This window comes from Lepidochelys kempii, chromosome 3 (assembly GCF_965140285.1).
Source record: "Lepidochelys kempii isolate rLepKem1 chromosome 3, rLepKem1.hap1, whole genome shotgun sequence".
In the NCBI taxonomy this organism is placed as follows: Eukaryota; Metazoa; Chordata; order Testudines; family Cheloniidae; genus Lepidochelys; species Lepidochelys kempii.
Genome location: NC_136382.1, coordinates 193,723,138 through 193,748,074, shown reverse-complemented (window position 1 = coordinate 193,748,074; position 24,937 = coordinate 193,723,138). Strand labels below are relative to the sequence as shown.

The 24,937-nt window shown below is 45.5% G+C and overlaps 1 protein-coding gene across 5 annotated transcripts in view; it reads right to left on the bottom strand.

Moving 5' to 3' along the window:
- Positions 1-2,394: 2,394 nt before the first annotated feature.
- The window catches only part of LOC144930438 (uncharacterized), a 35,588-nt gene continuing 13,045 nt past the window's right edge, over positions 2,395-24,937 (bottom strand). For 3 of the 5 annotated variants that reach the window (XM_078852341.1, XM_078852339.1, XM_078852340.1), the window contains 5 exons: positions 15,447-15,532; positions 11,272-11,388; positions 10,217-10,393; positions 9,805-9,925; positions 2,395-2,803 (listed from right to left, as the gene is read on the bottom strand). In XM_078852341.1, the coding sequence (XP_078708467.1) occupies positions 9,848-9,925; positions 10,217-10,393; positions 11,272-11,388; positions 15,447-15,470 (396 nt within the window). In that variant the 5' untranslated portion in view covers positions 15,471-15,532 and the 3' untranslated portion in view covers positions 2,395-2,803; positions 9,805-9,847. Of the gene's footprint in view, positions 2,904-9,804; positions 9,926-10,216; positions 10,394-11,271; positions 11,406-13,262; positions 13,334-15,446; positions 15,533-24,937 lie in introns of all 5 variants that reach the window. The other 2 variants (XM_078852338.1, XM_078852337.1) reach the window with 2 other exon arrangements.

The following is a 24,937-nucleotide window of genomic DNA, read 5'->3' as shown; positions in this document are numbered from 1 at the left end:
GTCCTTTGGAATACTGGTCAAACCATGAAGAGGCATATGAATGTTTAGCATATCTGGCACGTAAATACCTTGCAATGCCAGCTACAAAAGTGCCATGCAAATGCCTTTTCTCACTTTCAGGTGACGTAAATAAGAAGTGGGCAGCATTATCTCCTATAAATGTAAACAAACTTGTTTCTCTTAGTGATTGGCTGAACAAGAAGTAGGACAGAGTGGACATGTAGGCTCTAAAGTTTTATGTTGTTTTGGTTTTGAGTGCAGTTATGTAACAAAAAAAATCCACATTTGTAAGAAGCACTTTCACAATAAAGAGATTACATTACAGTACTTGTATGAGGTGAACTGAAAAATACTATTTCTTTTGTTTGTCATTTTGTCACAGTGCAAGTATTTGTAATCAAAAGTAATATAATGTGAGCACTGTACACTTTGTATTCTGTGTTGTAAATGAAATCAATATATTTGAAAATGTAGAAAAACATCCAAAAATATTTAATAAATTTTAATTGGTATTCTATCGTTTAACAGTGCGATTAAAACGGCAATTAATTATGATTAATTTTTTTAATCACGAATTATTAAATTTTTTAGAGTGAATCGTGTGAGTTGCCTGCGATTAATTGACAGCCCTACTAAATATAACATATATACATTGCAAATTGTTTGATTTAAATTTCTAATGATATTTACATTCTGTTAGGAAAAATATCAAGTGTGTCATTAAAATAAGAATACATTGAAAATTCCAAATTTAGTTGAATTGTATGCCTTGCACGGGAGGGCGGCCCCACAGACCCTGGGGGCTAGGCCATACAGACCTGCGCTGAAGGGCGGTCCGATGGTCTCTGGGCCAGAGTGCCCTGACTCTAGGGATGCCCACTGATGCTGGCCATTTTCCCAGACGTCTCTGAGCTACAGGGCCCTCCTCACAGAATTAGGCCAGTAGGCCGTGCTGCCTGGAATCTAAGAGCAGCTCCCGCCCCGACTCGGACCATTAGGTTGCACCGCCCTGAGAAGAGGCAGTCATTTGAACTTGACTGCAGGGACATAGTACCACTAAAGGGGTGATGGGGTATACCTGCTCTGTGACAGCTACCCATATGCTGTGGGACATGTGAGAGGACTTCTTGAACTGTTTCAGCTAGTCCACGTCCAAACTGGCACTAAAACAATTCAGATTGAAATGGTTCAGACTGATGAGGTTCCTAGACCTACTACCAAAACAGTTTTTAGAATGTGTGGACAAGCTTTCTGTGTGAACATAGCATTTCAACTGTTTACCACCACATGCTCTCTCAGTGTAACCCATGTCAAGAGGAATGTGATGTATTGCTGGTCTTTCAGGGTCAGAAAGTGATGGGATTTTAATATCATTCCCATTGTTGCAGTATTTGATGGCTCGTCTATAGGAATACGTAGGCCTGATCTATACCTAAAACTCAGGTTGACCTAGTACGTTGCTTAGGAGGACTATGAAAAATTTCACGCCTTGTGCAATGTAGTTAGGGTGACCTAACTTCCACTGTAGATGCAGCTAGTTTGATGGAAGAATTCCTCCATCAACCTAGCTACCATCTCTCAGAGGAGTGGATTACCTACATTGATGGGAAAACCCCTGCCATTGATGTAGGAAGTGCCTACTCTATGGGCACTGTAGCTCTGTGGTGTAGACATAGTTCGTGGCAGGCTGGGGTATAAATCTGCATTGCGCTACTAGCCTGCCACACGGTAAGCGTTCGTGTGGTCCCAGCTGTTGTGTACTAAAAGTTCTGTAGCGCTCTGATCAACCCCGCTTTGAAACGTTTGCCGTGCCCAGTGTGAGGCACGTGGCTGTGTTTTGACACTAGCTTTTTCAGAACTATCATTTGTTTGCAAACCCAAAGGCCCTCCCAGCTACGGTATAAGTTTTAAACAGTTGCAATACCTAGTTTGTACCTAACTATGTTGTAAGAGGCTCCTCCCGGCCTCCTTTTCTTTGTGGACATAAAGGGACATGTTAGGAACCCATATTTTAACCTCCATTCCTGGCTGAAACAAGGTCATGCCATTTCCCCCTCCCACTGTTCCTACAGGCAAGAAAAAAAATATTGTGTAAACCTGTTTGGACCACTTACTGTGGCTCCAAGGAAGCAGCTGCCAGGTCCCTGTGGCCTCTAGGCACATGGGTGGCCAGGCAGTTCTGTGCGGGGCACGCTGCCTTTGCTCCTGCAGGCACCGCCCCGCCCCCGCTCCCATTGGCTCCCAGCCAATGGGAGCTGCAGAGCCAGTATTTGGGGTGGGGACAGCGCACGGAGCCTCACAGTCCCTGACCACCCCAGCACCTAGGGGCCACAGGGACCTGGTGGCTGCTTCCGGGAGCAACACGGAGTCAGGGCAGGTAGGGACCCTGCCTTAGCCCCGGGCTTCTGCTGTGCCACCAACCAGACTCCTAACGGCCCAGTCAGCGATGCCAACTGGAGCCGCCAGAGTCCCTTTTCAACTGGGCGTTCCGGTCAAAAAACAGACGCCTGGCAACCCTAGTTAAGAAAGTCGCCAATGCAGTATCACATGAGAAGCCCTTGAAAATACTCACTCACTGCCTCATTGGCATACCCTATACTCATAGGTTCCTTTGAAACTTACTGTACATAAAAACTGCAGCCTAGCTCTTCAGAGGCAAATTCAGATAGGATCATTGGAATCCAGTCTCTGTAGATGGAGGCAGCTGGGTCTCATCCACTGGTCAGAGACAGAAGAGCACCCAGCTGATTAGTGCTGGCTGCCTGGTGGGATGTACTTGCCTTGCTTCATGTGGGGTCAAGGTCTGTGGAGCAAGAGGAAGACAAGTCCAGCCTGGAGATGGGAGGAGTCAGGAGAAGTCTGCTTAGGGATATGGGGGGTGTAACAATCTTGGGGTTCACTATCTAACAAACCAGGGAATAAGAAAGGAATAACACTTTAATAAAACAAATGAGAGAGTGTCACTGGTAAGCGGCTGCACGCAGCCATATGGTGTTCCAACCCTTGCTTCCAGGGCACATCTCCAAATTCCTATGTTCATAACACTGTCCCTTATCAGGGAGCATCTCCAAATCACAATCTTTCATAAACCCATCTCTACAGCAGGCTAGGTTGGGAAGAAGTGTCTGGGGGAAAGTAAGTTGAGAGCCGGTCTCTTTGGGATGGGGAAAGGCACACATATTTTGGGGTGTATCTGGGTCTGTTTTAACCTTAATCCATCAATGCCATTCTTTAGTGCAATGTAAAGTGTTGCATTAAAAGAGTTAATAAGCTTCCTGAAAGGTAGCTGACTGAGTTCTAAATAAGAAAATATCAGTATTCAAATTAAGCCAATATGAGGTGGTAAATGGGAGTCTTCCCTCCTGTGATGTTGCACTCCATAATGTTTTATGGAAATAGGCTCATGAGTGTAAATATGGTATAACTGGAATATGCTTCATGCAAAAGGTCTCTTGTAAGGTATCATTACAAAGCTTAAAATCTACTGAGTGTGTTCATCCTATTTATTTGCATGTATTATTTCTGTGTCTGGAGTTAGGAAAATAAGATATAAACTTGTATTACTGATGTAAGCATATTAAGTGGAAGCCATTAAGGGTGCTTCAGAATCAATGAACTGTAAATGGGTTTGTTTACCTGCAAGCCTTCCTGTGTATGTGTCAGACAGCTCCTAGGTAATGAAGAAGGAAGTCTTACAGTGACATGTGATCATGTCACCTGAACTGGAATTCATCTTAAATCTGGCGCTTTTCCATTTAGAAGGAGGGGTGGGGACTCAGAGGGACAAAAGATTCCCGCCTTGTGCCAAAGCTATAAAAGGGTGTGGAACAGAACAAAAGGAGGGCCAGTCATGAGAACACCCCTAGTTTCCACTTAAGATGTCTGTTGGAACTCACAAGGACTGTACCGGGGAAAGGATTGGGCCCAGATTAGGAAGGAGTCTAGTCTGTGAAAGAAGCTTATTGGAACATCTCTGTGGGTGAGATATTACCTGTACCAGTTTCTTAAAGTATTAGGCTTAGACTTGCATGTTTTTGCTTTATTTTGCTTGGTGACTTACTTTGTTCTGTCTGTTATTATTTGAAACCACTTAAATCCTACTTTTTATACTTAATAAAATCACTTTTGTTTATTAATTAACCCAGAGTAAGTTATTAATACCTGGGGGAGCAAACAACTGTGCATATCTCTCTATCAATGTTATAGAGGGCGGACAATTTATGAGTTTACCCTGTATAAGCTTTATACAGAGTAAAACGGATTTATTTGGGGTTTGGATCCCATTGGGAGCTGGGTGTCTGGGTGCTGCAGATAGGTGACTTGCTGAGCAGTTTTTGGTTAAAGTCTGCAGCTTTGGGGGCATGGAACAGACCTGAATCTGTGTTGCAGCAGGCTAGTGTGTCTGGCTCAACAAGGCAGGGTTCTGGAGTCCCAAGCTGGCAGGGAAAACAGGCTCAAAGGTACTTCCAGCATGTCAGCTGACTGTCCCAAAGCGGTCTCTGTGATCAAACCCATCACACCTCCTACCTCCAGTTTACTCTGAAGCAAAGAGATTTTCTGATCAAGTAGTTATTTGTTTTCAGTAGAACTGGGGTTCTGGTCTTCAATTTCAACTAAAAATAACTGATAGACTAATACCAATCCAAATATTATAACAGAATGATAAAAATAAAAAATACAAGGTTCCTTTGATGTTTTTTTTAAACTGCCGATAGTATCCTGGTTGCATATAGCAGTAGCATGGGCACTGGGATATGAAGTGTTGTCCATTAGCAGAGCACAGTAGTAACTAATGTTTAATAGTAGTATTAAGTAGTTTTGTCTCACTGGAGCTTTCATGAACATTTCTTTGCTTTTTAAAAGACTTAAGCTCATGATTTTCTTTCATGTATTCCTACTGGAACAACTGCAGAATTATGCAGTCAAAGTTAAAAATGAATGTAGAGAGACTGATAAGTGAAAATGCAGTTTACTGGCCAAAAAGTAAAACCAGAAACTGAAATCAATATCCATAAATATAATAATATTTTGCACTTTCAGACTGCCTTCAAACAAAGGATCTCTGAACACTTTACAAACAGTTAATTAATTCTCACCTAACTGGCCTCATCTTACCGATAAGGAAAATGAATCATAGAGAGATTAAGGTCACACAGAAAATCCATGCCAGAGCCAGATCTCCTGGTTCAAGTGATGTTTTAACTACAAGAACAAAGGAAAATGTAACAAGTTCTTATGAATGTTCAGGTTTATAAAATTACAAAAAGAGTGAGCATTAATGTAGTGCTTTTCAGCTATGTGTAACCCATGCTGACTGTTTGGCTCTGTCCCTTCTGGTGGCTCAGATGTTTATAGAAGTTTATGAGTTTGCTACTACCTACGAGCTAAGACCTTGGTCCTACAGTTCTAGCAAAAGAGGCTTGTGCTTTTTAGATTCTGAGGTCCTGAATTCAGTCCCTGCAGGCAACCCATCCAGAGGCATTGTTACATGTCTATCAAAGCATTTATTTCCTGCCTGCAATGGCAATTTTTGCACATTTTGCTTCCAAGATTACAAAATGAAAAGATAAGGATGTACCCGAGATTGATTGGTGCAAAATTCATATGATGTAAGTTTTATGCCTCTCACACTTTCTTAAAATTATATTTTATTATTTTATTTTATGTATATGTCTGCCTCAAATCTATCAATGAAAAAGCCAATATGCAAACCAATGCTAAATGAAAGCTGTTTTATTTGAGAGGATTATCAAAAATTATTGATTTTTTTCCTCCTATCATTTCCAGAATGATTGGAAGACTTTCCTAAATATTTCTTATGAAACATTCAATGCAATAAGCATATTGAAAAATTAACACATTCATCGTGGGTATTGTATATTAACTCACATAGATTAGTTCTTAGCACAACAGTATATTTTGGGCCCGTAGTGCTGACTCCAATAGTTTTGTCCATACACAGACAGAAGGATTTGGCTGTTTTTATATTCTTATGTTAGGCAGGCTTATTTTATACACGATTTTCTTTTAACAATTTAGCAGTACGCTATTAAAAGTCCAGATCTTATGAAGTGTTGCACACCCTCAACTCATCACCTTGCAGGACTGGGCCTAAAGATTTTTATCAGGAAAGTCTCCTGTTTCCTTATTTAACAAAAAATAAGGAATTATACCATAACTAAATGAACAGAGCAAGTTTGGTAGGTATGCTTACAAAGAGCTATTGTGAGCATTTTCATCATATTAAAAAGTGAAAGACAAGGACACTTAAACAGTATATCGAGGTTGTGACATTGATAGGGTTTTCAGGTAACCAGCTCTGGAGTGAATCCAATCTGACATTCTAGTTAGATGAAATTCTAATAGAGATTTGGAGTAAGGAAAAATGTTTCTGGTATCAAATCCAAAATTCAAGGTTTATACTTATTTGGTTTGCGTTCTGATTTTTTTTTTTTAATCTCTTTCAAACCATGTTGTATAGTGCTGACTACTGAAAAGGTCTGGGGTTTTTTGTGGGCCTTAAAATTCATTGTTCTTCCTACAGAATGTGACTTCCGTGCAGGAGCTCATGCAAATCTGTCAGTTCCTCTGTTTGGAAACTATTGTTTTTCAAATGTCTGCACTGTATGTTCATAATTTCATTTCTAACTCATTGAGCACTGTTCAGATTTATCAACTGACTCCTCTCTGTGCTAGAACTTATTTTGTTTTCAGGATTACAAAAATTAAAGGGTTCCCCTGATTCAATACAGAGGTTTACATCTTGGCCACACTGCAGTCAATGGGACTTTTGCCTCGACTTCAATGCAGTCAGAGTTCACCCAGAAAGAAGTCAAGAAGGGTTCCTAATAAAAGTAATTAGATAATGTATTTTAAAAATTGCACAATCTCTCCTTCTCTTTCTGTATATAAATGGTAGCTGCTGTGCCCCGAACTTCCCAAATATAGGGCTTAGAAGATGCTGTATGCCCTTCCCAAATATAGGGCTTAGAAGATGCTGTATGCCCTCAACTCCCATCATCAATGGTTGTTGAGGGTGCTCAGCAATAGCCCCATTGTGCCTGCTGGGTGAAATTCACTCTTATGCCAGCAGGAGGCTTTTGGACCACTTAAGTCCAACTTAAAATACAGCTTAAGTGGGACTTAAGTGTTGCATAGCCCTTGTAGTGGGCCCTTAGCACAAGGGTGAATTTCATCTACTATATATATATATCAGACCTGCCCTTGGGTGCTCCTAGTAGAGAAGTCTGAGAATAGTGGACTCAAGAGGGGTAAAATCCTGGCTTTATATAAGTCAATGAGAGTTTTGCCATTGATTTCAGTGGAGTCAAGATTTCACCCAAGGAATTTAAATCACTTGGATTTCTATTTTTGTGGGGATTAGTAACAGGATGGCTAGAAGCTGAATTATATAGAAAGTGTGACTTGGATTGTGTGGCTGGTTTTCAATTTAACTGTAATGTGATATATGCCATCATGTGCCAGCAATGCCCCTCTGCCATGTACTTTGGCCAAACCGGACAGTCTCTACGTAAAAGAATAAATGGACAGAAATCAGGCGTCAAGAATTATAACATTCAAAAACCAGTTGGAGAACACTTCAGTTTCTCTGGTCACTTGATTACAGACCTAAAAGTCGCAATATTACAACAAAAAACCTTCAAAACCAGACTCCAACGAGAGACTGCTGAATTGGAATTAATTTGCAAACTGAATACAATTAACTTAGGCTTGAATAAAGACTGGGAGTGGATGGGTCATTACACAAAGTAAAACTATTTCCCTGTGCTTATTTTTTCCCCCTACTGTTCGTCAGACATTCTTGTCAACTGCTGGAAATGGCCCACCTTGATTATCACTACAAAAGGTTTTTTTTCTCTCCTGCTGGTAATAGCTCACCTTACCTGATCACTCTCCTTACAGTGTGTATGACAATACCCATTGTTTCATGTTCTCTGTGTACATAAAATCTCCCCACTGTATTTTCCACTGCATGCATCCGATGAAGTGAGCTGTAACTCATGAAAGCTTATGCTCAAATAAATTTGTTAGTCTTTAAGGTGCCACAAGTCCTCCTTTTCTTTTTGTGGATACAGACTAACACGGCTGCTACTCAGAAACCTGTAATATTGTTGTAACTGGAAAGGAATAAGTATACTGCTGCTGGGATTTATAGGCTAATCTTATTTCCTTTGAAGTCAATGAGAGCTTTGCTATTGACTTCAGTAAGAACAGGATCAGGCTATATATTAACATGTCCATATAAACACTTAGGAGAGAAGAGTAAGCTGAAAAACTGGCATGTTTTAACTGTATTTGGTTGGAGTTACAATAACACTCAGCCAGTTGTACCAAGACATCCCCTAGGTAGACACTAGGAAATCTAGTCTTAGATATTATTGTGATAGGCGATCTAAATAGATAGTCTACTTTAAACTTTATTCTCTCTGAAGTTCTACACATTCTGGCTGCAGGGGACGTTTGCCATCCCCTGAAATGCAAGCTTTTGAGAACACAATTGACCACCCTTTTAGAAAGCGATTGTAAAACATGAAGCCTTGTGCTGTCTCTCTATAATTTTATTGTGGGTTAATTTCTGAACATCGGTAAATGGTTTCTCTTGATTCCTGTAAGAGTAGCAGAATCATCCCCTTTCTATGACATCGGTTATTACCACAAGTTGCACTTATGTCTTGGTTGGTGTTTTATATACAAAAATGTTCAGCTCATTGCTCTCAACCTGCTGTGGCCTAAATGTGACACTGGCCTTTAAAAGTACCTAACAAATGCTCAAAGTAAAGAAAACAACTGGATATAATGGAACAGAAAGCGTAAAGTAACGAGGGATTCATCTGTCTAAAGCTGCATTACATTGATAGCATGAAAATTACATTAATTCATGCTGATTTCAGTGTTTGCATTACAGGGTAGAGGTGGGTATGGTGTGTTGGCTGAATAAAAGTGCGCTTTCCCTCCTCCCAGCCTTTCACATACACGCAGTTAAAGTATGGGCTGAATAACCCCACTTTCCAGGCTACAAGGAGCATTCAGTCTATGATGCTTTGTATTGCAGGAGTGCTAGGGACCTTAGTCATAGCCCAGGACTCTATTGCCCTGGCTCTGTACAAATACAAACTAGCTCTTCCCATCCTCTTTTAGGTTTGGCTATATTCAGACGAGTGATTATTGAAAAAATGTCACCTTATTAAAAAGGTCTGTTTTCTGAGAGAAGAAGGTCATCCTCCATGCCCAGTGAAGATGTAACCCCGCTGCTGAGACTGCCAGCTGTGGCGGTTATGAAGTGGACTCATACCAAATGGGGTTTTCCCCGTGTATGTTAACTGGACATGTATTTTAATTTTTAAAAATTGCACTTCCCTGGCACAATTCCACAGAATCTCTTTAAAAGCATGCTAACTGAAGTGAATGGTGTCACTTTAAATATAACAACCTCAAAACCCAGAAATGAGCTGCAAACACAACTTTACCCTTTAGATCACCAGCTCAGCCAAAAGCCACAGTTAAGAGACCTGGATATTCAATAATTCTTCTTTAAGTGATGTCCCTAGCGGAGCTCCACTGTAGGGGTGGCAGTGCTCCCTGCACCTGGGATCTTCATCTGCGGGGCCTGTTGGACAGCACATGCGCACTGCCCCGGCTTGCGCTGCGAGCAGAATGCATATATAGTGCTGTGCAGTCCAACCCCATCACCCACACCCGCAGTTCCTTCTCGACCGCCTTTGGTATGGGACAGAATCCACAGCAGAGCCTGCTTCTCCTTAGAATTACTAGATAATGCCTTACCTGTTAGTTTTTAGTGTAGTTCAATAGTTATTTCGTTCCCTTCTCATTCTTGAATATGCAGAATTGGAGCATAGCAGATGAATAAGCCTTGTGACCAAATAAGTCCAATTGCTTCCAGTTCCTGTCATAAGGGATGGATCTAGGTTGGTACTGATGTCCCTTTTTGTGCAAGGCATTGACAACAAAGGAATTTGGAGTGGGGTCCCTAAAGAGGGAAAGGGAGGGAGGTGGGCAGGATAGATAGGAATGGGATGGAGTATCCTTCCTTGATGATCTCTAGAACCCACTTGTCTGAGGTAATCAGCCACCATGATGGAAAGAAAGGGGCTAAAACAGTCGCCAAACTAGTGGGATGTTGGAGATGGTTGTTGTGACTGGAACAGGGGGAGGCCTCTCGGGGTCTTGACCATACCTTCAAAATTGTTGTTTGGTCGAAGGTGTGTGAGAGGTAGCTCCTTGAGGAATCGTACATCTGCGTTTGGTATGGGGCTTCTGTTGATGGCGTTGGGTGTTGTACTTTGATGAGGAGTGAACTGTGGTGGTCAGGAGCGTCGGGGAGGTTGGTATTTCCCCGGTCATCTCTTTGGCACTGGGTATAAATGGTGAGAGAGCAGAGGGTTGTTTGAGAGTCCTTCAGGGAGTGTAGTGATTTATCTGTGCACTCCATGAATAACTTGGGGCCCTCAAAGGGTAGATTCTCTACAGTGGTTTGTACCTCCTTAGGGAGGCCGGAAAAGTGCAGCCATGAAACCCTCTCATGACTACAGCAGTCACAATGGTAGGGGCAGCGGTATTCAGAGAATCCAAGGAAGCTTGTAAAGTTGTATGAGCTAAGAGGTGTCCTTTGGACACAAGCGTCTGGAGCTGTTCATTTTTGTCATTAGGAAGGTCTTGACAGAGGTCCTGTATTTTAGAATAACTGACATAATTGTATTTGGCCATGAGAGTGGTCCGCAATGCCTGCTGACATTTTCTACCATAGATTGCACATCACGCTACCAGAGTCATGATGGTCTATATCACCTGTATGTCCTACATCAACAGCCAAGGCAGAGCGAGGTCCCACTCTCTATGCTTGGAAGCACTGAAATTGTGGAACTGGTGTATCCAGCACAACATCACTATCTTAGCTGCATACTTCCCTGGACACCAGAACACCACCACGGACTCATTGAGCAGATTCTCCCAAGATCACGAGTGGGAGATAGATATATGAGCCCCTCATCAGATCTTCAGTTGCTGGGGGTTCCCCACCATAGATCTCTTTGCCATACTGGAGAATGCCCACTGTCCTGGATTTTGCTTGAGTGTGGGCCTAGGATGCAGATCCCTGGGAGACGCATTCCACCTCACATGGGATGCACCACTGCTCTATGCCTTTCCTCCCTTTCCTCTTCTGTTCAGAGTACTCCACAAGATCCAAGGGGACTGAGCCCAAAATGGCCACAACAAAACTGGTATACTTACCTTATTTGCATGACGCCCTTCGATCACTCTGTGGCCAACTCCTTTCACAGCATGCGGGTTGAATCCTTCATCCCAATTCACAGCTACTCCAGCTGAAGGCATGGCCCCTCCCTGGTTCTGGGATTCGGAGATAACTTGTTCAGAAACAGTTAAAGAAATCCTCTTGAATAGCGGATATGATACAGCAAGACGCACTTACATCCACAAATGGACTAGATTCCACTCCTGGTGCACCTCCAATCAGGTAGAAACAATGAGTTCCCCATTACCACTCATCCTGAACTATATTTTACACCTTAAAAGATTGGGGTTATCCATCCGCTCCATCTGAGTGCACTTGGCAACCATCACGACCTTTCATCCTAAGATAGACAGCCACTCCATGTTTACCCACCCGCTCACAAAAAAATTCCTAAAAGGTCTCCAAAATCTTTACCCTCATATACGGGCTCTGGCTCCAGCTAGGGACCCTGGCCTTGTGCTATGTCATCTTACTAGACCACCTTTCAAACCAATGGCAACGTGCTCCTATGTTCATTTATCCATGAAAACAACATTTCTTGTCGCTATCACCTCTGCCTGGCAGGCTGGTGAAACTGGAGCACTCGTGGCATACCCCCCATATAGGATTTTTCATAAAGAAAGGTTACATTACGACCACATCCCAAAATTTTACCCAAAATACCATCCTCTTTCTATCTAAACGAGGGGTGAGCGAACTTTTTGGCCCAAGGGCCACATTGGGGAATAGAAATTGTATGGCGGGCCAAGAATGCTCACAAAATTGGGGTTGGGGTGTTGGAGGGGGTGAGGGCTCTGGTTGTGGGTCTGGGCTCTGGCTGGGGATGAAGAGTTTTGGAGTGTAGCAGGGTACTCTGGGCTGGAACCAAGGGTTTGGAGGGTGGGAGGGGGATCAGGGCTGGGGCAGGGGTGTTGGAACGGGTGCAGGTTCCACCTGGGGGTGTGGGCTCTGGGGTGGGGCTGGGGATGAGAGGTTTGGTGTGCAGGAGGGTGCTCCTGGCTGGGATCGAGGGGTTTGGAGAGCGGGGGTGGGGATCAGGGCTGAGGCAGGGGATTGGGGCATAGGGAGAGGCTCAGGGGTGCAGGTTCCGAGTGGCACTTACCTCAAGCGGCTCCCAGAAGCAGTAGCATGTCCCTTCTCCGACTCCTACACGGAGGCGCAGTCAGGCAGGTCTGCATGCTGCCCCATCCTCAGGCACCCCCCTGCAGCTCCCATTGGAGCGCCAGAGGGGGCCATTGGAGCGCATAGGAGCTGGGGCAGGGCCATCCTGCAGCTTCCGGGAGCCATGTGCTGCGGCCCCAACCCTGCGCCCCGGCCAGAGTGGGGCTGAGCCGCGTGGTGTGGCGTCTGACCCCACTCCCCAGCAGGAGCTCGTGGACCAGTTTAAAACGGCTTGCGGGTCGTAGTTTAACCACCCCTGATCTAAACCAACCTATCCACCTTCTCTGCTTCTTTCCAAAGCCACACAACAACCAGTAGGTGGCAGCATTGCACACCCTGGACATCTGACGAGCATTAGCTTTCTACCTAGACAGAACTAAAGCTTTCAGATGATTGCCACGCTTATTCCTATCAATGGCCAAAAGATCAAAAGGCACAGCCATTTCTAAGCAAGGCCTTCCCAAGTGGATCTCGCGGTGTATACACCTGTCCTCCCAACTACACAATGGGCAACCTCCTCCTGGAACTAGAGTACATCCCACCTGCTCTCTCTCCACCTCGATTGCCTTTCTTAACAATGCTGATGACATTTGCAAAGAAGCCACATGGGCTTCCACGGACACTTTTAGCCATCACTGGCCATTACTCATGATGCAGCATCAGATACTCTGCTAGGGCACACTGTCCTATCATCCGCCATTAATACCACTCCGAAGCCCCAACCTTACAACGAAGACCACAGCTTTATAGTCACCTACAGTGGAGCAACCAGAGGGACATACTCAAAGAAGAAGAGATGGTTACTCACCCTGTGCAGTAACTCCAGTTCTTCGAGATGTGTGTCCTCCACAACCCATCCTCCTCCCTTCTGCGTTGGAGCTGAAAGAGAAGCTCTGTGGTAGAGAAGGAGCTGGGGGCGGGGGAGGGGGAAGGACTGCACAGCACTGTATATACGCATGCTGCTCACGGCACAAGATGGGGAGGTGTGCATGTGTGGTCTAATGGCCACTGCTGATGAAGATCTCCAATCCCAGGCACAGGGGGCACTGCCGAACCTAGAGTGGAGCACCCATAGGGACACACATCTCAGAGAACCACAGTTACTGCACAGGATGAGTAACCTCTCTTTCCAGTCCAAAAGGGACAAATGGATTTCAGAGCCCTCCATTGAAAATTCTCATCTAGCCCCTAGACATTCAATACTGGGGACCATAAGCAAGAGAATATCAGCTGATCCCAAGCGCCATATTTGTGCACAGGAGAGAAGTGGTTATGCAGGTAGTTAGGATTCATAGAATCATAGAATATCAGGGTTGGAAGGGACCTCAGGAGGTCACCTAGTCCCCTTCTCAAAGCAGGACCAATCCCCAATTTTTGCCCCAGATCCCCAAATGAACTCACAACCCTGGATTTAGCTGGCCAATGCTCAAACCACTGAGCTATCCGTCCCCCCCCCCCACTTTACATACCAATATAAGCATTTTGAAATGAACGGGGAAGCTGCTAGGGAGTCAGTGTAGTCTTTGGAACACCACTGAAGTATGTTCACTGCTAAGAAAGTGAGACACTGCATTCTGCACCAGCTGCAGTTTGTCGGTGGTTTTTAAGGGTAGCCCTTTTGGAATGCATTATAATAACCCAGGCTAGAGATCACAAAGATACGGACAGCTGTGGCAAGTCCACATCAGAGAAAAACAATAACAGTATCGCCTCAAACCGATGGGGAAAGGGCACTTTTGGTCACTGATGCATTCTGAAAGAATTGGTAGCCAAGAAGCTCCCGAAACTGTGAACCTCACGGACAAAGGTGGGGCAACCCCTCTATCATAAGAACTGCCATCGTTCTCGTCGCTTCTTACTAATCTGGATTTGCCCTCGACCCACTCTATCCACATCCCTGCCTCAGCCAGGCCCATGGAAAGCAAAGACACTAGCACTGTTTTTGTCCACTGACAAAGTGGTGGCATCACAGCCCAGATCACCTTATTCTCTCTCCCACCAGCTTCACAAGCACATAGACTAGGACGGAGGGACAAAAGAGTGCCTTGTAGAACTCCACACCATGGTAGTGTGCAGCAGTTACACAATCTAATCCTCTGGTCAGGAAGGAAAGAATGGAACCACTCATGTGGGATCCTGACCACCTCTGCCAAGGTTCACAGCTGAGTCAACAACCCATTCACGCCTGCAAGTCCATTCAACAAAATCTCATGGCCAACATTATCAAAGTCTGCTTACAGATATAGAAGAATCAGCATGGACACACATGACCATTTTGTCCATTACTAGGATGAGACCTTCAACCAATGACATTAGTACAATATTTGTACTGAGACCAAACCCTTGATGGACAGAGATGAAGGAAAACTGAGGACTCTAAATTATGCCTGAGTTCCCTCACCCCCCAATGCAACTGGAGAATTGGAGAATTTGGCCCAATTTCTTGAGCACAACCCTAATGATGGCTCTTTTGGGAGTTGATGGCACTTTGCCTTCCCAGAGGGAGACAATCATCTCAATCCACAACAGACCCCCACCGCCCCCATACCTTTTTGTATGATTTCACTAAACTGGAAGTGTAGACTTTCACATTTCCCACAATGCATCCAGAATCTCAGTAAGTTAGTGGTGAAAGATCACCCAGATGACATAATATTTTTTTCTGCCCCCACTGCAGTGGCCAATCCAGTCTGTCCAACTGGTCTTATTCTTGAAGATGGTAGAAAAGTCATCACAGCAAGAAATATTCATTTCTGCTTCTGAGCACTGCAAAGTCACCATGGGCACCCCAGCCCCCAGTACCCTCAGGCTACACTAACACTGATTCCTAGAAACATTTCCACTGAATGAGACTTTGCAGATGCTCTCACGGAGAAGGAAAGCGTACAGAAAACAACGGGCCTGAGTCTAAGGATGAAAACCGGGAGTAATTTACTAAGGTCAGGGGTGTTGCACCAGTGGGATACTGGGGTAGACAAAGGGAGAATCATACCAATGTGCTGGTTCTGCCACACATTCTGTTGCCTTTATTTCAGTTTTTCTTTGGCTGGTTTTCACTGATGGATGGATTGCAGCATCCTGCAAATAAGGTACATGAGAGGTATTGGTGAGAAAATTATATAGCTGTATAGTCATTAATGTGTCAAACTAAAGATGTTGGCAAGATAGGAATATGGATTTATTAATGCTAAAAGGGAGGCTATATTGTTCAGTTGTTAGCTGCTGGTCAACTCCTGCTAGAACTAGTTGGCAGAAACCCAAGGGCATTCATAATAGGCAGCTGTATTCATTTTAATGAAGTAAACAACAATGTAATATTTAGTCTCCGGGTCCAGCTTCTTCTGGCACTACTTGTTCTTTCTGGCCTTTTAATGTACGTTTTAGCAACAGCTGCAGAAACTCTATTGAATAATTCAACCGTTCTAAGTAAATACTTTTATGGGGTGTCCATTGTGAAGCCTGAATATAAATCAATGGACAAACAAATGTGATTGATCTGGGAGAACGTTTCCTCTACTTCTAACAGTCTTGGTTCTAAACCTCAAAAGAGTCAGCAAATTGTGCTGAATCACTTCAGACCAATTCAAACTTAAATAAGGTTTCACAGAACAGGGTGGACAGAGCTAAGTTTAGAAACTGTGTTTTAGCCTAGGTCTAATTGTCCCTCCCCACCCTTAAATTGAATTGAGTTAGGCCTGGTCTACACTGCACATTTAGGCCGATGTAAGGCAGCTTATGTAGACCTAATTATGTCAGTGTCTACACTACCACCTTGTACTGCTGATGCAAGTGTCCTGCTACACCGACATAATAACTCCACCTCCACGAGAGGCATAGGGCTTATGTCAGTGAAGTTAGGGTGACACAGCATTTGCATAGACACTGTGTTACTTACATTCTAAGTATTATTTGTATTACAGTTCCATACCAGATCAGCCCATTGCTGTGCTGAGCACTAATGCATAGTGAGAGCCACTTCCTATACCAAAGAAGTTGCAATCTAAATAGACAAGCAGTGGCAAGGGAAGCAGAAGTGGAAGTGACTTTTCCAAAATCACATGGCAGGTCAGAAACAGAATGCAGGATTGCTGGTTCTCAGCCTAGACCATACCCCACATTTGGAAAGGAGGGTTAGGGCTGGTCTATAGTGAAAAATGACATCAGCAGAGCTTCATCTCTCAGAGGTGTGAAAAATCCACACCCCTCGGAGATGTAGTATGCAGACCTAGACAGCACTAGGTCGACGGAAAAAGTCTTCTGTCAACTTAGTTACCACCTCTCAGGGAGGTGGATTAACTACAGCGACGGGAGAACATATCCCGTCGCTGTCGTGAGTATCTATGTTGTAGCATTTAGGTACAGACATACCCTTAAAGCTGAGGCTAACCTATAGGGATCTCCCACATCATCAAGGGCTAAAGGCATTGTAACTGTGGTACTCTGACTAGTGGAAGTTAAAAGTGCTACCTCTGAGACTTTTCTTAGTCTATAGAGTCGTGATAACTGTGTGTCAGCCCTCTTGGTTGTGTGCAGCCCCAGGCCTTCATGAACTTACACTCACCTTTCAGTTAAAATGCTCTGGAAACGTCCGGTTTTTTCTGTCCTCAAATTAAATTAGAGTGATTCTAAATCTACTTACATAACCTCTTGTTCCTTTTACAAACATAACATTTCTAATCAAAATGTAGATGCAAAAGTAAACAAAAAGAAGGAGACCAAACATGACATCGCTTTGTTTTAGGGGGAGGAGGAATAATATAATTCAATAAGACTAGCTCATGCCCTCTGATTAAAGCTTTTTTTGAAATAGCAGATAGGGCAGCTGAGATCTACATTGAGATAAAGGTAGTTAGTATAGATCAAAAGGACTCAAACACATGTCAGCTAGATTAAATGACAGGATGTGGTGAAGTGCTGGGCATGGTATCCGGTAACTTTATGTACAAGAGCTTATTTGTTGAATACAGATACTTCTGATAGATTATATACACATATATGGAAACAAGAGAAATAAATGGAAAGCAATCTATAATGGTTAGCGTTTGTTCTGATATTGTTCCAAGACCACATTTCTTCTAATTAGTGCATCACTGCAATTTTCTATAGCTGTCTGTTTTACTGAACTTGTGGTAGTAAATTACATTAGAAACCCTGAGTTGTTTTTCCAAGTGAATCGGCATTCTAGGTAGTCACTACCTCCTGGAGATAAATTTGGTAGTGTAGTAAACTTCTCTGTTGAACTCTGTACCGTTTTCTTTTTACTTCAACATTATCTTAATAAAATTATTTCATTCTCTGATACTGCTCCCAGGATCCTTTTAACATAAAGCCCAGGATAAGATTAGGGGTAGATTTAAAGGGCCTGGACTGCAGATATCTCCTATTCTGGACCTTTTAAAAGTCTTTTTATATTGTTTTAAAGCACTTTGGTACTTGATTTTTAACTAGTAATAACATTTCTTTCCCAATGTGGGCCTTATGGTACTATGTAATCTCATATCATCCATAGCTGACATGTGCAACAGGTGATAGGATGTGTCATGTAACTGAACATTGAGATTCCCCAGCTTCATTGACAATATCTTCCTGGCATCATTTTATCTGAGAACATAGCGACATATCTGGGATGAAATCCTGTTGCCACTGAAGTCAATGGCAAAGCTCCCATGGACTTCAGTGGGGCCAGGATTTCACCATTGATGTTGACAGGCATAGTGACTTGGGGTTGTGGTGACACAAGGGGACTTGTGGAGGTGGGGACAGAGATCATCAGTGGAGACAGAAGGTCTTGTTTTCCCCACCAATAATGGGCCCAAATCATTCAAGACACAGGGTAAAAAAGAACATGCTTGGATATTCCAATATAAACATCATGTTAGAAATAAAAATGATCCAGTCTCCTGCCACAAGGGAGTTTCTCATCCTTTCACCAAAGGGTTTGAAACGCTAATTCTTTCTTAAGATTTTTCGTTTTTCCATTGGACACAGGGGCAGTGGACCCTTCCCAAAAGTGTGTGTGGGGGGAAGGGAATAGAGGACTGTCGCAAGGCTGATACACCCCATCACCCTTTGAGGGCGGGGGAGTGGTGTGTTACAGCCCCATGGATGAGTCTGTAGGGCTGCGTGGCCTGTGGCCAGAGTCAATAGCCCAGCGCTTGCTCTCAGGGCAGTGTGGCCCAATGGCCACAGTCAACGATATGGCCCTTGCTCAAAGGGCAGTGCAGCCCAGTGGCCAGAGTCAATAGTGTAGGTGATTTGGGCCACCACCCCGGGGTGGGCGGTGACAGCATAGGGGGACCCGGGCCCACCATCTCCACCAGGTCCCAACCCAGGGCCCTGTCGGTGGCAGGGTTGCCCACCACCAGCTCGGCGGGGATCCTACTGAAACACACCGAGCCTGTCTCCAATTTTACAACAAGCCTGGCCATGGCAAGAGCCACAAGGGCAGCTGTGGGGAGCCACGGACCCTCCACCTGCCCAGGGTGTGGGGGCAGAGAGCAGCTCCTGGCTAGGGTGACCAGGTGTCTGGTCAAAAAGGGATCCTGGTGGCTCCGGGCCATTAACTGTCCAGTTGGCGGTGCCGCTGCGCAACAGGGCTAGCAGGCTTCCTGCTAGCTGCCGCGCCGCCCAGCTCCCGGGTCAGGAAGCAGCTGTCATGTCCAGCTCCTAGCCTTTGGGGAGATCAGGGGGGTCCGCATGCTGCCCTGCCCCCCGCCCGCAGGTGCAGCTCCCGTTGGCTGGGTCAGCGCAGTGGAGGAACTAGCATGAGCGCTCAGCAGGCGGCTATTGAGGGGTCGTGTGGTGTGCGCCTCTCCCGCTGCTGCTCGGCCTCTTCTCCTCGTGTGGCTGGCTCGAGCTGTGGTGCGTGCCCTGCAGCGAACTGCGGTCTGTCTGGCGCCCCATCGCCGGCACCCAGGAGTTCGAGGTATGTATCCCTCTTTCTGAGTGCTGGGAATGGGGCTGCACCACTGCATCCCAACCCCCCTACACCCCATCCCCCTCACTGCATCCCTCCCCGTCCCACCCCCTGCCCCCCATTCCCCTCACTGCATCCCTCCCCATCCCATCCTGCCCCCCCACAACTACCCATCCCAGCCCTGTACCCCTTACAGCGCTCTCCCACCCATCCTCTCCACCTCCCAGAGCCACCAGCACCCCCGTGTCCCTCACCCCCCACAGCCCTGCACCCCATTCACCTCCATACACTGCTGCACTCCCATTATGTCCCTATACACCCGTACCCTCCACATCCTCATGTACCTGTAGCCTTCTGCCTCCCACTGCATTCCCATCCACCCCACATACCCCCTCCCATCCCCTTCTCTCTCCTTCACTGCCCCCTCTCACTCCCACCCTGTTCTCATCCTTGGCTTCTTTCCCTCCCCATCCTATCCCCCATTTTTCCACTCCAGCCCACCCTCCTCTCTTCCTGGCTGCGTGATTTAGGCAGCCCATGGAAAAGTGTATGAAAAAGTGTCTCTGTGTAGGCAAGTGTGTGCATGCATGCATTGTATGTGTGTAAGAGACTGTGTGTCTTTGTGTAGGGAGGTGTGTGTATTGCCACATGTGTGTATACCTGGGTGAATACAATTTGCAGCCTAACTCTTTGACTTTTATTCCTTCTGCTGGCTTGCGCACAAAAAAATGGATGACATAAAATATGTGTGCATTCATTTTAAAAGAGAAGGGAACTCTAAAAGAAATGTATTATTTCTTAAAAAGTGAATGTTGTTGACTAGTAATTGCAGAAGAACCAATGTATCATACAGTTCTCCCAACCTTTGTCTAGCTACATTATAAACTTTTAGTTGCAGACTCTCTCTTTTTATGTGTATGTCCAGCACCTACCACCCTGGAGTCCTGATCTTAGTTGGGGTCTCTAGGCACTAAACAACCATTATAATAATAAATAATGTGGAAGTATAGTGTGTTAGGGCATGCTAGATGTGTACACATGAATACACGTGTGCATCTGCATGTAGGTGTGGGAGTCAGGCGTGCATTCCTGTGGTTGTGCTCTATGGATTTGTATTTGGGCTTCAGGAGTGGGCCTTTAATGGACCCATTGCAACTGTGATAATGTCTGGTCCTAATTCCGCACATAAAATTAGAATAACTTTAGTGAACAAAAAACATGGAGCTGGTTATGAAAAATGGGAAGCGGGGAGGGAAAGCATCATGAAAACCTGTGTGAAATTTCATTTTTTTTACAATTACCCTTTTTGACTATTTTGCTGCCAGCTCTAGCGTCCTGTAACAAATAAAACCTGACCTTAGCATAATACATCTGTCAAAACAATAAATATGTCTGTTTGGGCCTTGCAGTGAAAACGAGCAGGTGAGAGAGGGTGGGGGAGAGCAAGCAATGGAGGGAGGGGGTGGGGCCTCAGGAAGGGGAAGGGGTGGGGCAGGGCCTCAAGGAAGGGGCAGTGGGTAGGGCAAGGGTGTTCGGTTTTCTGAAATTAGAAAGTCGGCCTCCGTACCCCCAGCCCATGTCCCTGGCATGTGTCCCCACCCGCCCCCTCCTCTCCCCTCCCCTCCCCGAGCTGTTCTTGGCTTCCCCAGCCCGGGCAGATGGAGGGGCTGCAGCTCCCAGCCTGCTCCAGCTTGGGCGGGGCTTTGGGCAGAAGAGGAGGGGAGGGGGCGGGGCCTCAGATATAACAGGCGAGGTGGGGCCACGGAGGGGGCAGGGCCCCTGGCATCCCCACTTTTGGGAAGGCTCCGCTGCCCCTGCACCCAGTGGAAAAAGGAGGGTCCGTGCTCCACAACTGCCCACACGGCTCTTACCCCAGCCCAGCAGCTGAGAGGAGCCGCAGACCCTCCATTTTCCCCGGGCAGGGGACCCAAGGCGAGGAGGAGGAGGAGAGGCAGGGCCAGAGCCAGGGCCAGAGCCAGAGCCAGGGCCAGGGCCAGGGCCCAGCCCGTCCACTTTCAAAAAATAGGAGGGTCATGGCCCCCTGCCAGTCCCCCCTATTCCGGCACCCCTTAATTTGTACGGCATCTCTTTTCTATGTGTGTCCCCTTACAAGGCTTTTGCTTGTCATCAGCTAGTAAGAAACACCTACAGTGGATAGACAATGTTGAGAACACTTCATGCAGACTCCATGAAATACCACTTAAGTCCATCAGGATAGGAGGACACATAATAGAGATGCTAGCTGAAGCGGGAAGTAAGCTGACTTCTCGCCAAAAAAACACAGTTAATAACCTTTCCGTAACTGTTCTCTTCAAGATGTGTTGCACATGTCCATTCCGTTATAGATGTGTCTGTGCTCCGAGCACAGTCTGGAAATTTTTCTCTCAGTGGTACCCATCGGGTCAGCTCTGGTGCTGCACGCTCATAGTGCTGCTCTAAAGGGCCTGACCAACTTCTTTGCTTTCTTCCAGCCAACTCTGAAAGAGGGGTAGGAGAGCTGGTTGTGGAATGGACACATACAACATGTCTCGAAGAATAACAGTTACAGAAAGGTTAGTAACTGTTTTTTCTTCTTTGAGTGCTTGCACATGTCCACTCCATGTTAGGTGACTCCCAAGCAGTAGCGTACGATGGTGGGATCGGAGTTCATGGACATGCTGACTGTAAAACTCCTTGACTTAAACTGGCATCACCCCTTGTCTGTTGAGTAATGGCATAATGAGCAGAGAATATATGCACTGATGACCAAGTTGCCGCTCTGCAAATGTCCTGAATAGGGACCTGAGCCAGGAATGCTGCTGATGAAGTTTGTGCACTCATGGAGTGGGAAGTCAGGACAGCTGGTGGCGGAATACCCACCTGCTCATAAGAGGTGCGAATGCACAATGTAATTCATGATGAAAGCCTCTATGCCAAGATAAGGAGACCTTTCATCCTTTCAGCAATTGCTATGAAGTTGGGTGGATCGGTGGAACAGTTTGGTCCTCTCAGTGTAGAATGCTAGGGCGTTTCTGATGTCCAGAGTGGGGAGACATTGCTCTTCCCTGTTCACGTGTGGTTTTGGGTATAAACTGGCAGGAAGATTGTCTGATTACTGTGAAACTGCTAAGCCATCTTTGGGAGGAAAGCATGGTGAGGTGCAGCTGCACCTTATCCTTGAAGATCATGTATGGGAGTGACCTCCTGGCCGAAGTCATAGCCACCAGACAGGCCACCTTCCAGGAAAGGTATGACAAGTGGCACATCACCAGTGGCTCAAACGGCGGGCCCATAAGTTTTGATAAAACCAGGTTTAGGTCCCACAGGGGCATGGGTTCCCATCTGGTATAGTCTTTCTATGCCTTTGAGGAAACAAATGGACATCTTGTGCAAAAAAAGGGATTGTTTATGCACTCGGAGGTGGAATGCTGAAATCGCTGCAAGGTGAACCTTAATTGATGAAATCACTAAACCTTGTTGTTTCATGTGTAACAAATACTCAAGAACAGCCTGCAGTGACAACTGTGTGGATGAGACTCTGCACTGGGATGCCCAAATGGAGAACCGCTTCCATTTGGAGAGGTAAGTAGCCCTGGTAAAGGGTTTCCTGCTACCTAAGGACCTGGCATACCGGCTCTGAGCAGGCCAACTCCATAGTATTTAGCCATGGAGCTTCCAGGCCATCAGGTGGAGGGCACTGAGGTATGGGTGAAGCAGCTGATTGTGGTCCTGGGAGATCAGGTCCACGAGTAGAGGGCGTGGTATCGGAGTTGCTACGGAAAGGCCTAGCAGTGTGGCAAACCAGTGCCGATGGAGCCACGTTGGGGCTATGAGAAGAGAGGATTACTCACCTTGTGCAGTAACTGAGGTTCTTTGAAATGTGTGTCCCTGTGGGTGCTCCACTTTACATGTAGGTGTGTCCCAGCACCGCTGATCAGAGACTTTTGGTAGCACTGCCTGGTCGGGATGCACATGCGCAATAGGTGCCTTGTGTGCCGTTAGCACTTGCGCCTTCCCCCAATTCCCCCCCCAATTCCTTCTCTACCATGAAGCTCCTCTACAGAACTCTGGAGTAGAGGGGAGGAGGGTGGGTGGAACAGCCATAGGGACACACATCTCAAAGAACCTCAGGTACTGCACAAGGTGAGTAACCCTCTCTTCGTCATTGAGTGTTGTCCCTGTGGGTGCTCACTTTAGGTGACTCTAGAGCAGTACCCCATTAAGGTAGGTTGGGTTCCGGAGTTGATTGAATAGTAGAGGATAGTACCGGCAGACCTAGTATTGTGTCTGCTTTAGAATCATTTGTGATTGCATAATGGTTTGTGAATGTGTGTACTGATGCCCAGGCTGCAGGCTTGCATATCTCTGTGATTGGTACAATATGTAAAAATGCGGTCAAGGTGGAAATGGCTCTAGTTGAATGGGCTCTAACCCCTTGTGGGGGCTCTCTATTTTGTTGTTGATAGCACATTCTTATGCAATTTGCAATCCATTTAGACAATCTCTGTTTTGAGATGGCCATGCCTTTTCATCATTCCATAGTGGATATGAAAAGTCTTGGTGACTTACGGAACGATTTTGTTCTATCTAGGTAGAATGCTATTGCTCGTCTAAACTCTAACGTGTGGAGTACGGATTCCTGAGCAGATTCATGCGGTTTAGGGTAGAACGCAGAGAGATGTATGGGTTGGTTGATATGGAATGTTGACATCATTTTGGGTGTGGTCTCAAAATCACCACACCCGGGGAGGGACAGCTCAGTGGTTTGAGCATTAGCCTGCTAAACCCAGGGTTGTGAGTTCAATCCCTGAGGGGGCCATTTAGGGATCGGAGGCAAAAATTGGCGATTGGTCCTGCTTTGAGCAGGGGGTTGGACTAGATGACCTCCTGAGGTCCCTTCCAACCCTGATATTCTATGATTCACCTTGTCATTAAAGAATACAGTGTAAGGTGGATGGGACATCAGGGCCCTTTCTCACGCACTCTGTGTGCCGATGTGACTGCTACAAGGAACGCTACTTTCATTGATAGATGTAGTAGCGAGCAGGTAGCAATGGGTTCAAATGGGGATGTGATAAATGAAGGGAGGGGGGAGCTCCATTTTATGGACAGCCAGTTAGCTATAAAGTCCCTCTTGGTGGCTGTTCTCTGCTTGTTTTACCTGTAAAGGGTTAAAAAAGTCTCCCTGCACAGGTAAAAGAAAGGGAGTGGGCACCTGACCAAAAGAGCCAATGGGATTGCTAGAACTTTTTAAAATTTAAACAAGACTCCACCTTTGTGGGTCTGTTGTTGTTCTCTGGGGAAGAGGAGAACAGGGCAGCAGTTATCCTGTGAGAAGCTGAAGGCCAGGTATGAAAATCATCAGAATCATACTTAGAAAATGTTTATTTGTAAACAATATGTAAGTAGATTAGAAAACATGTAGAAAGACATGATTAGTAATCTAAAACCTCCAAATTAAAGGAGGGAAAAGAAAAGACTTCACCTAAGGGAGCGCAGATAGTTTTTCCTAGTGGAGTGCTCCCAATACGATAGCCCAAAACCTGTTCAAACTCTAGCTCACAGTCTTCATGAGTAATCTCCAGACC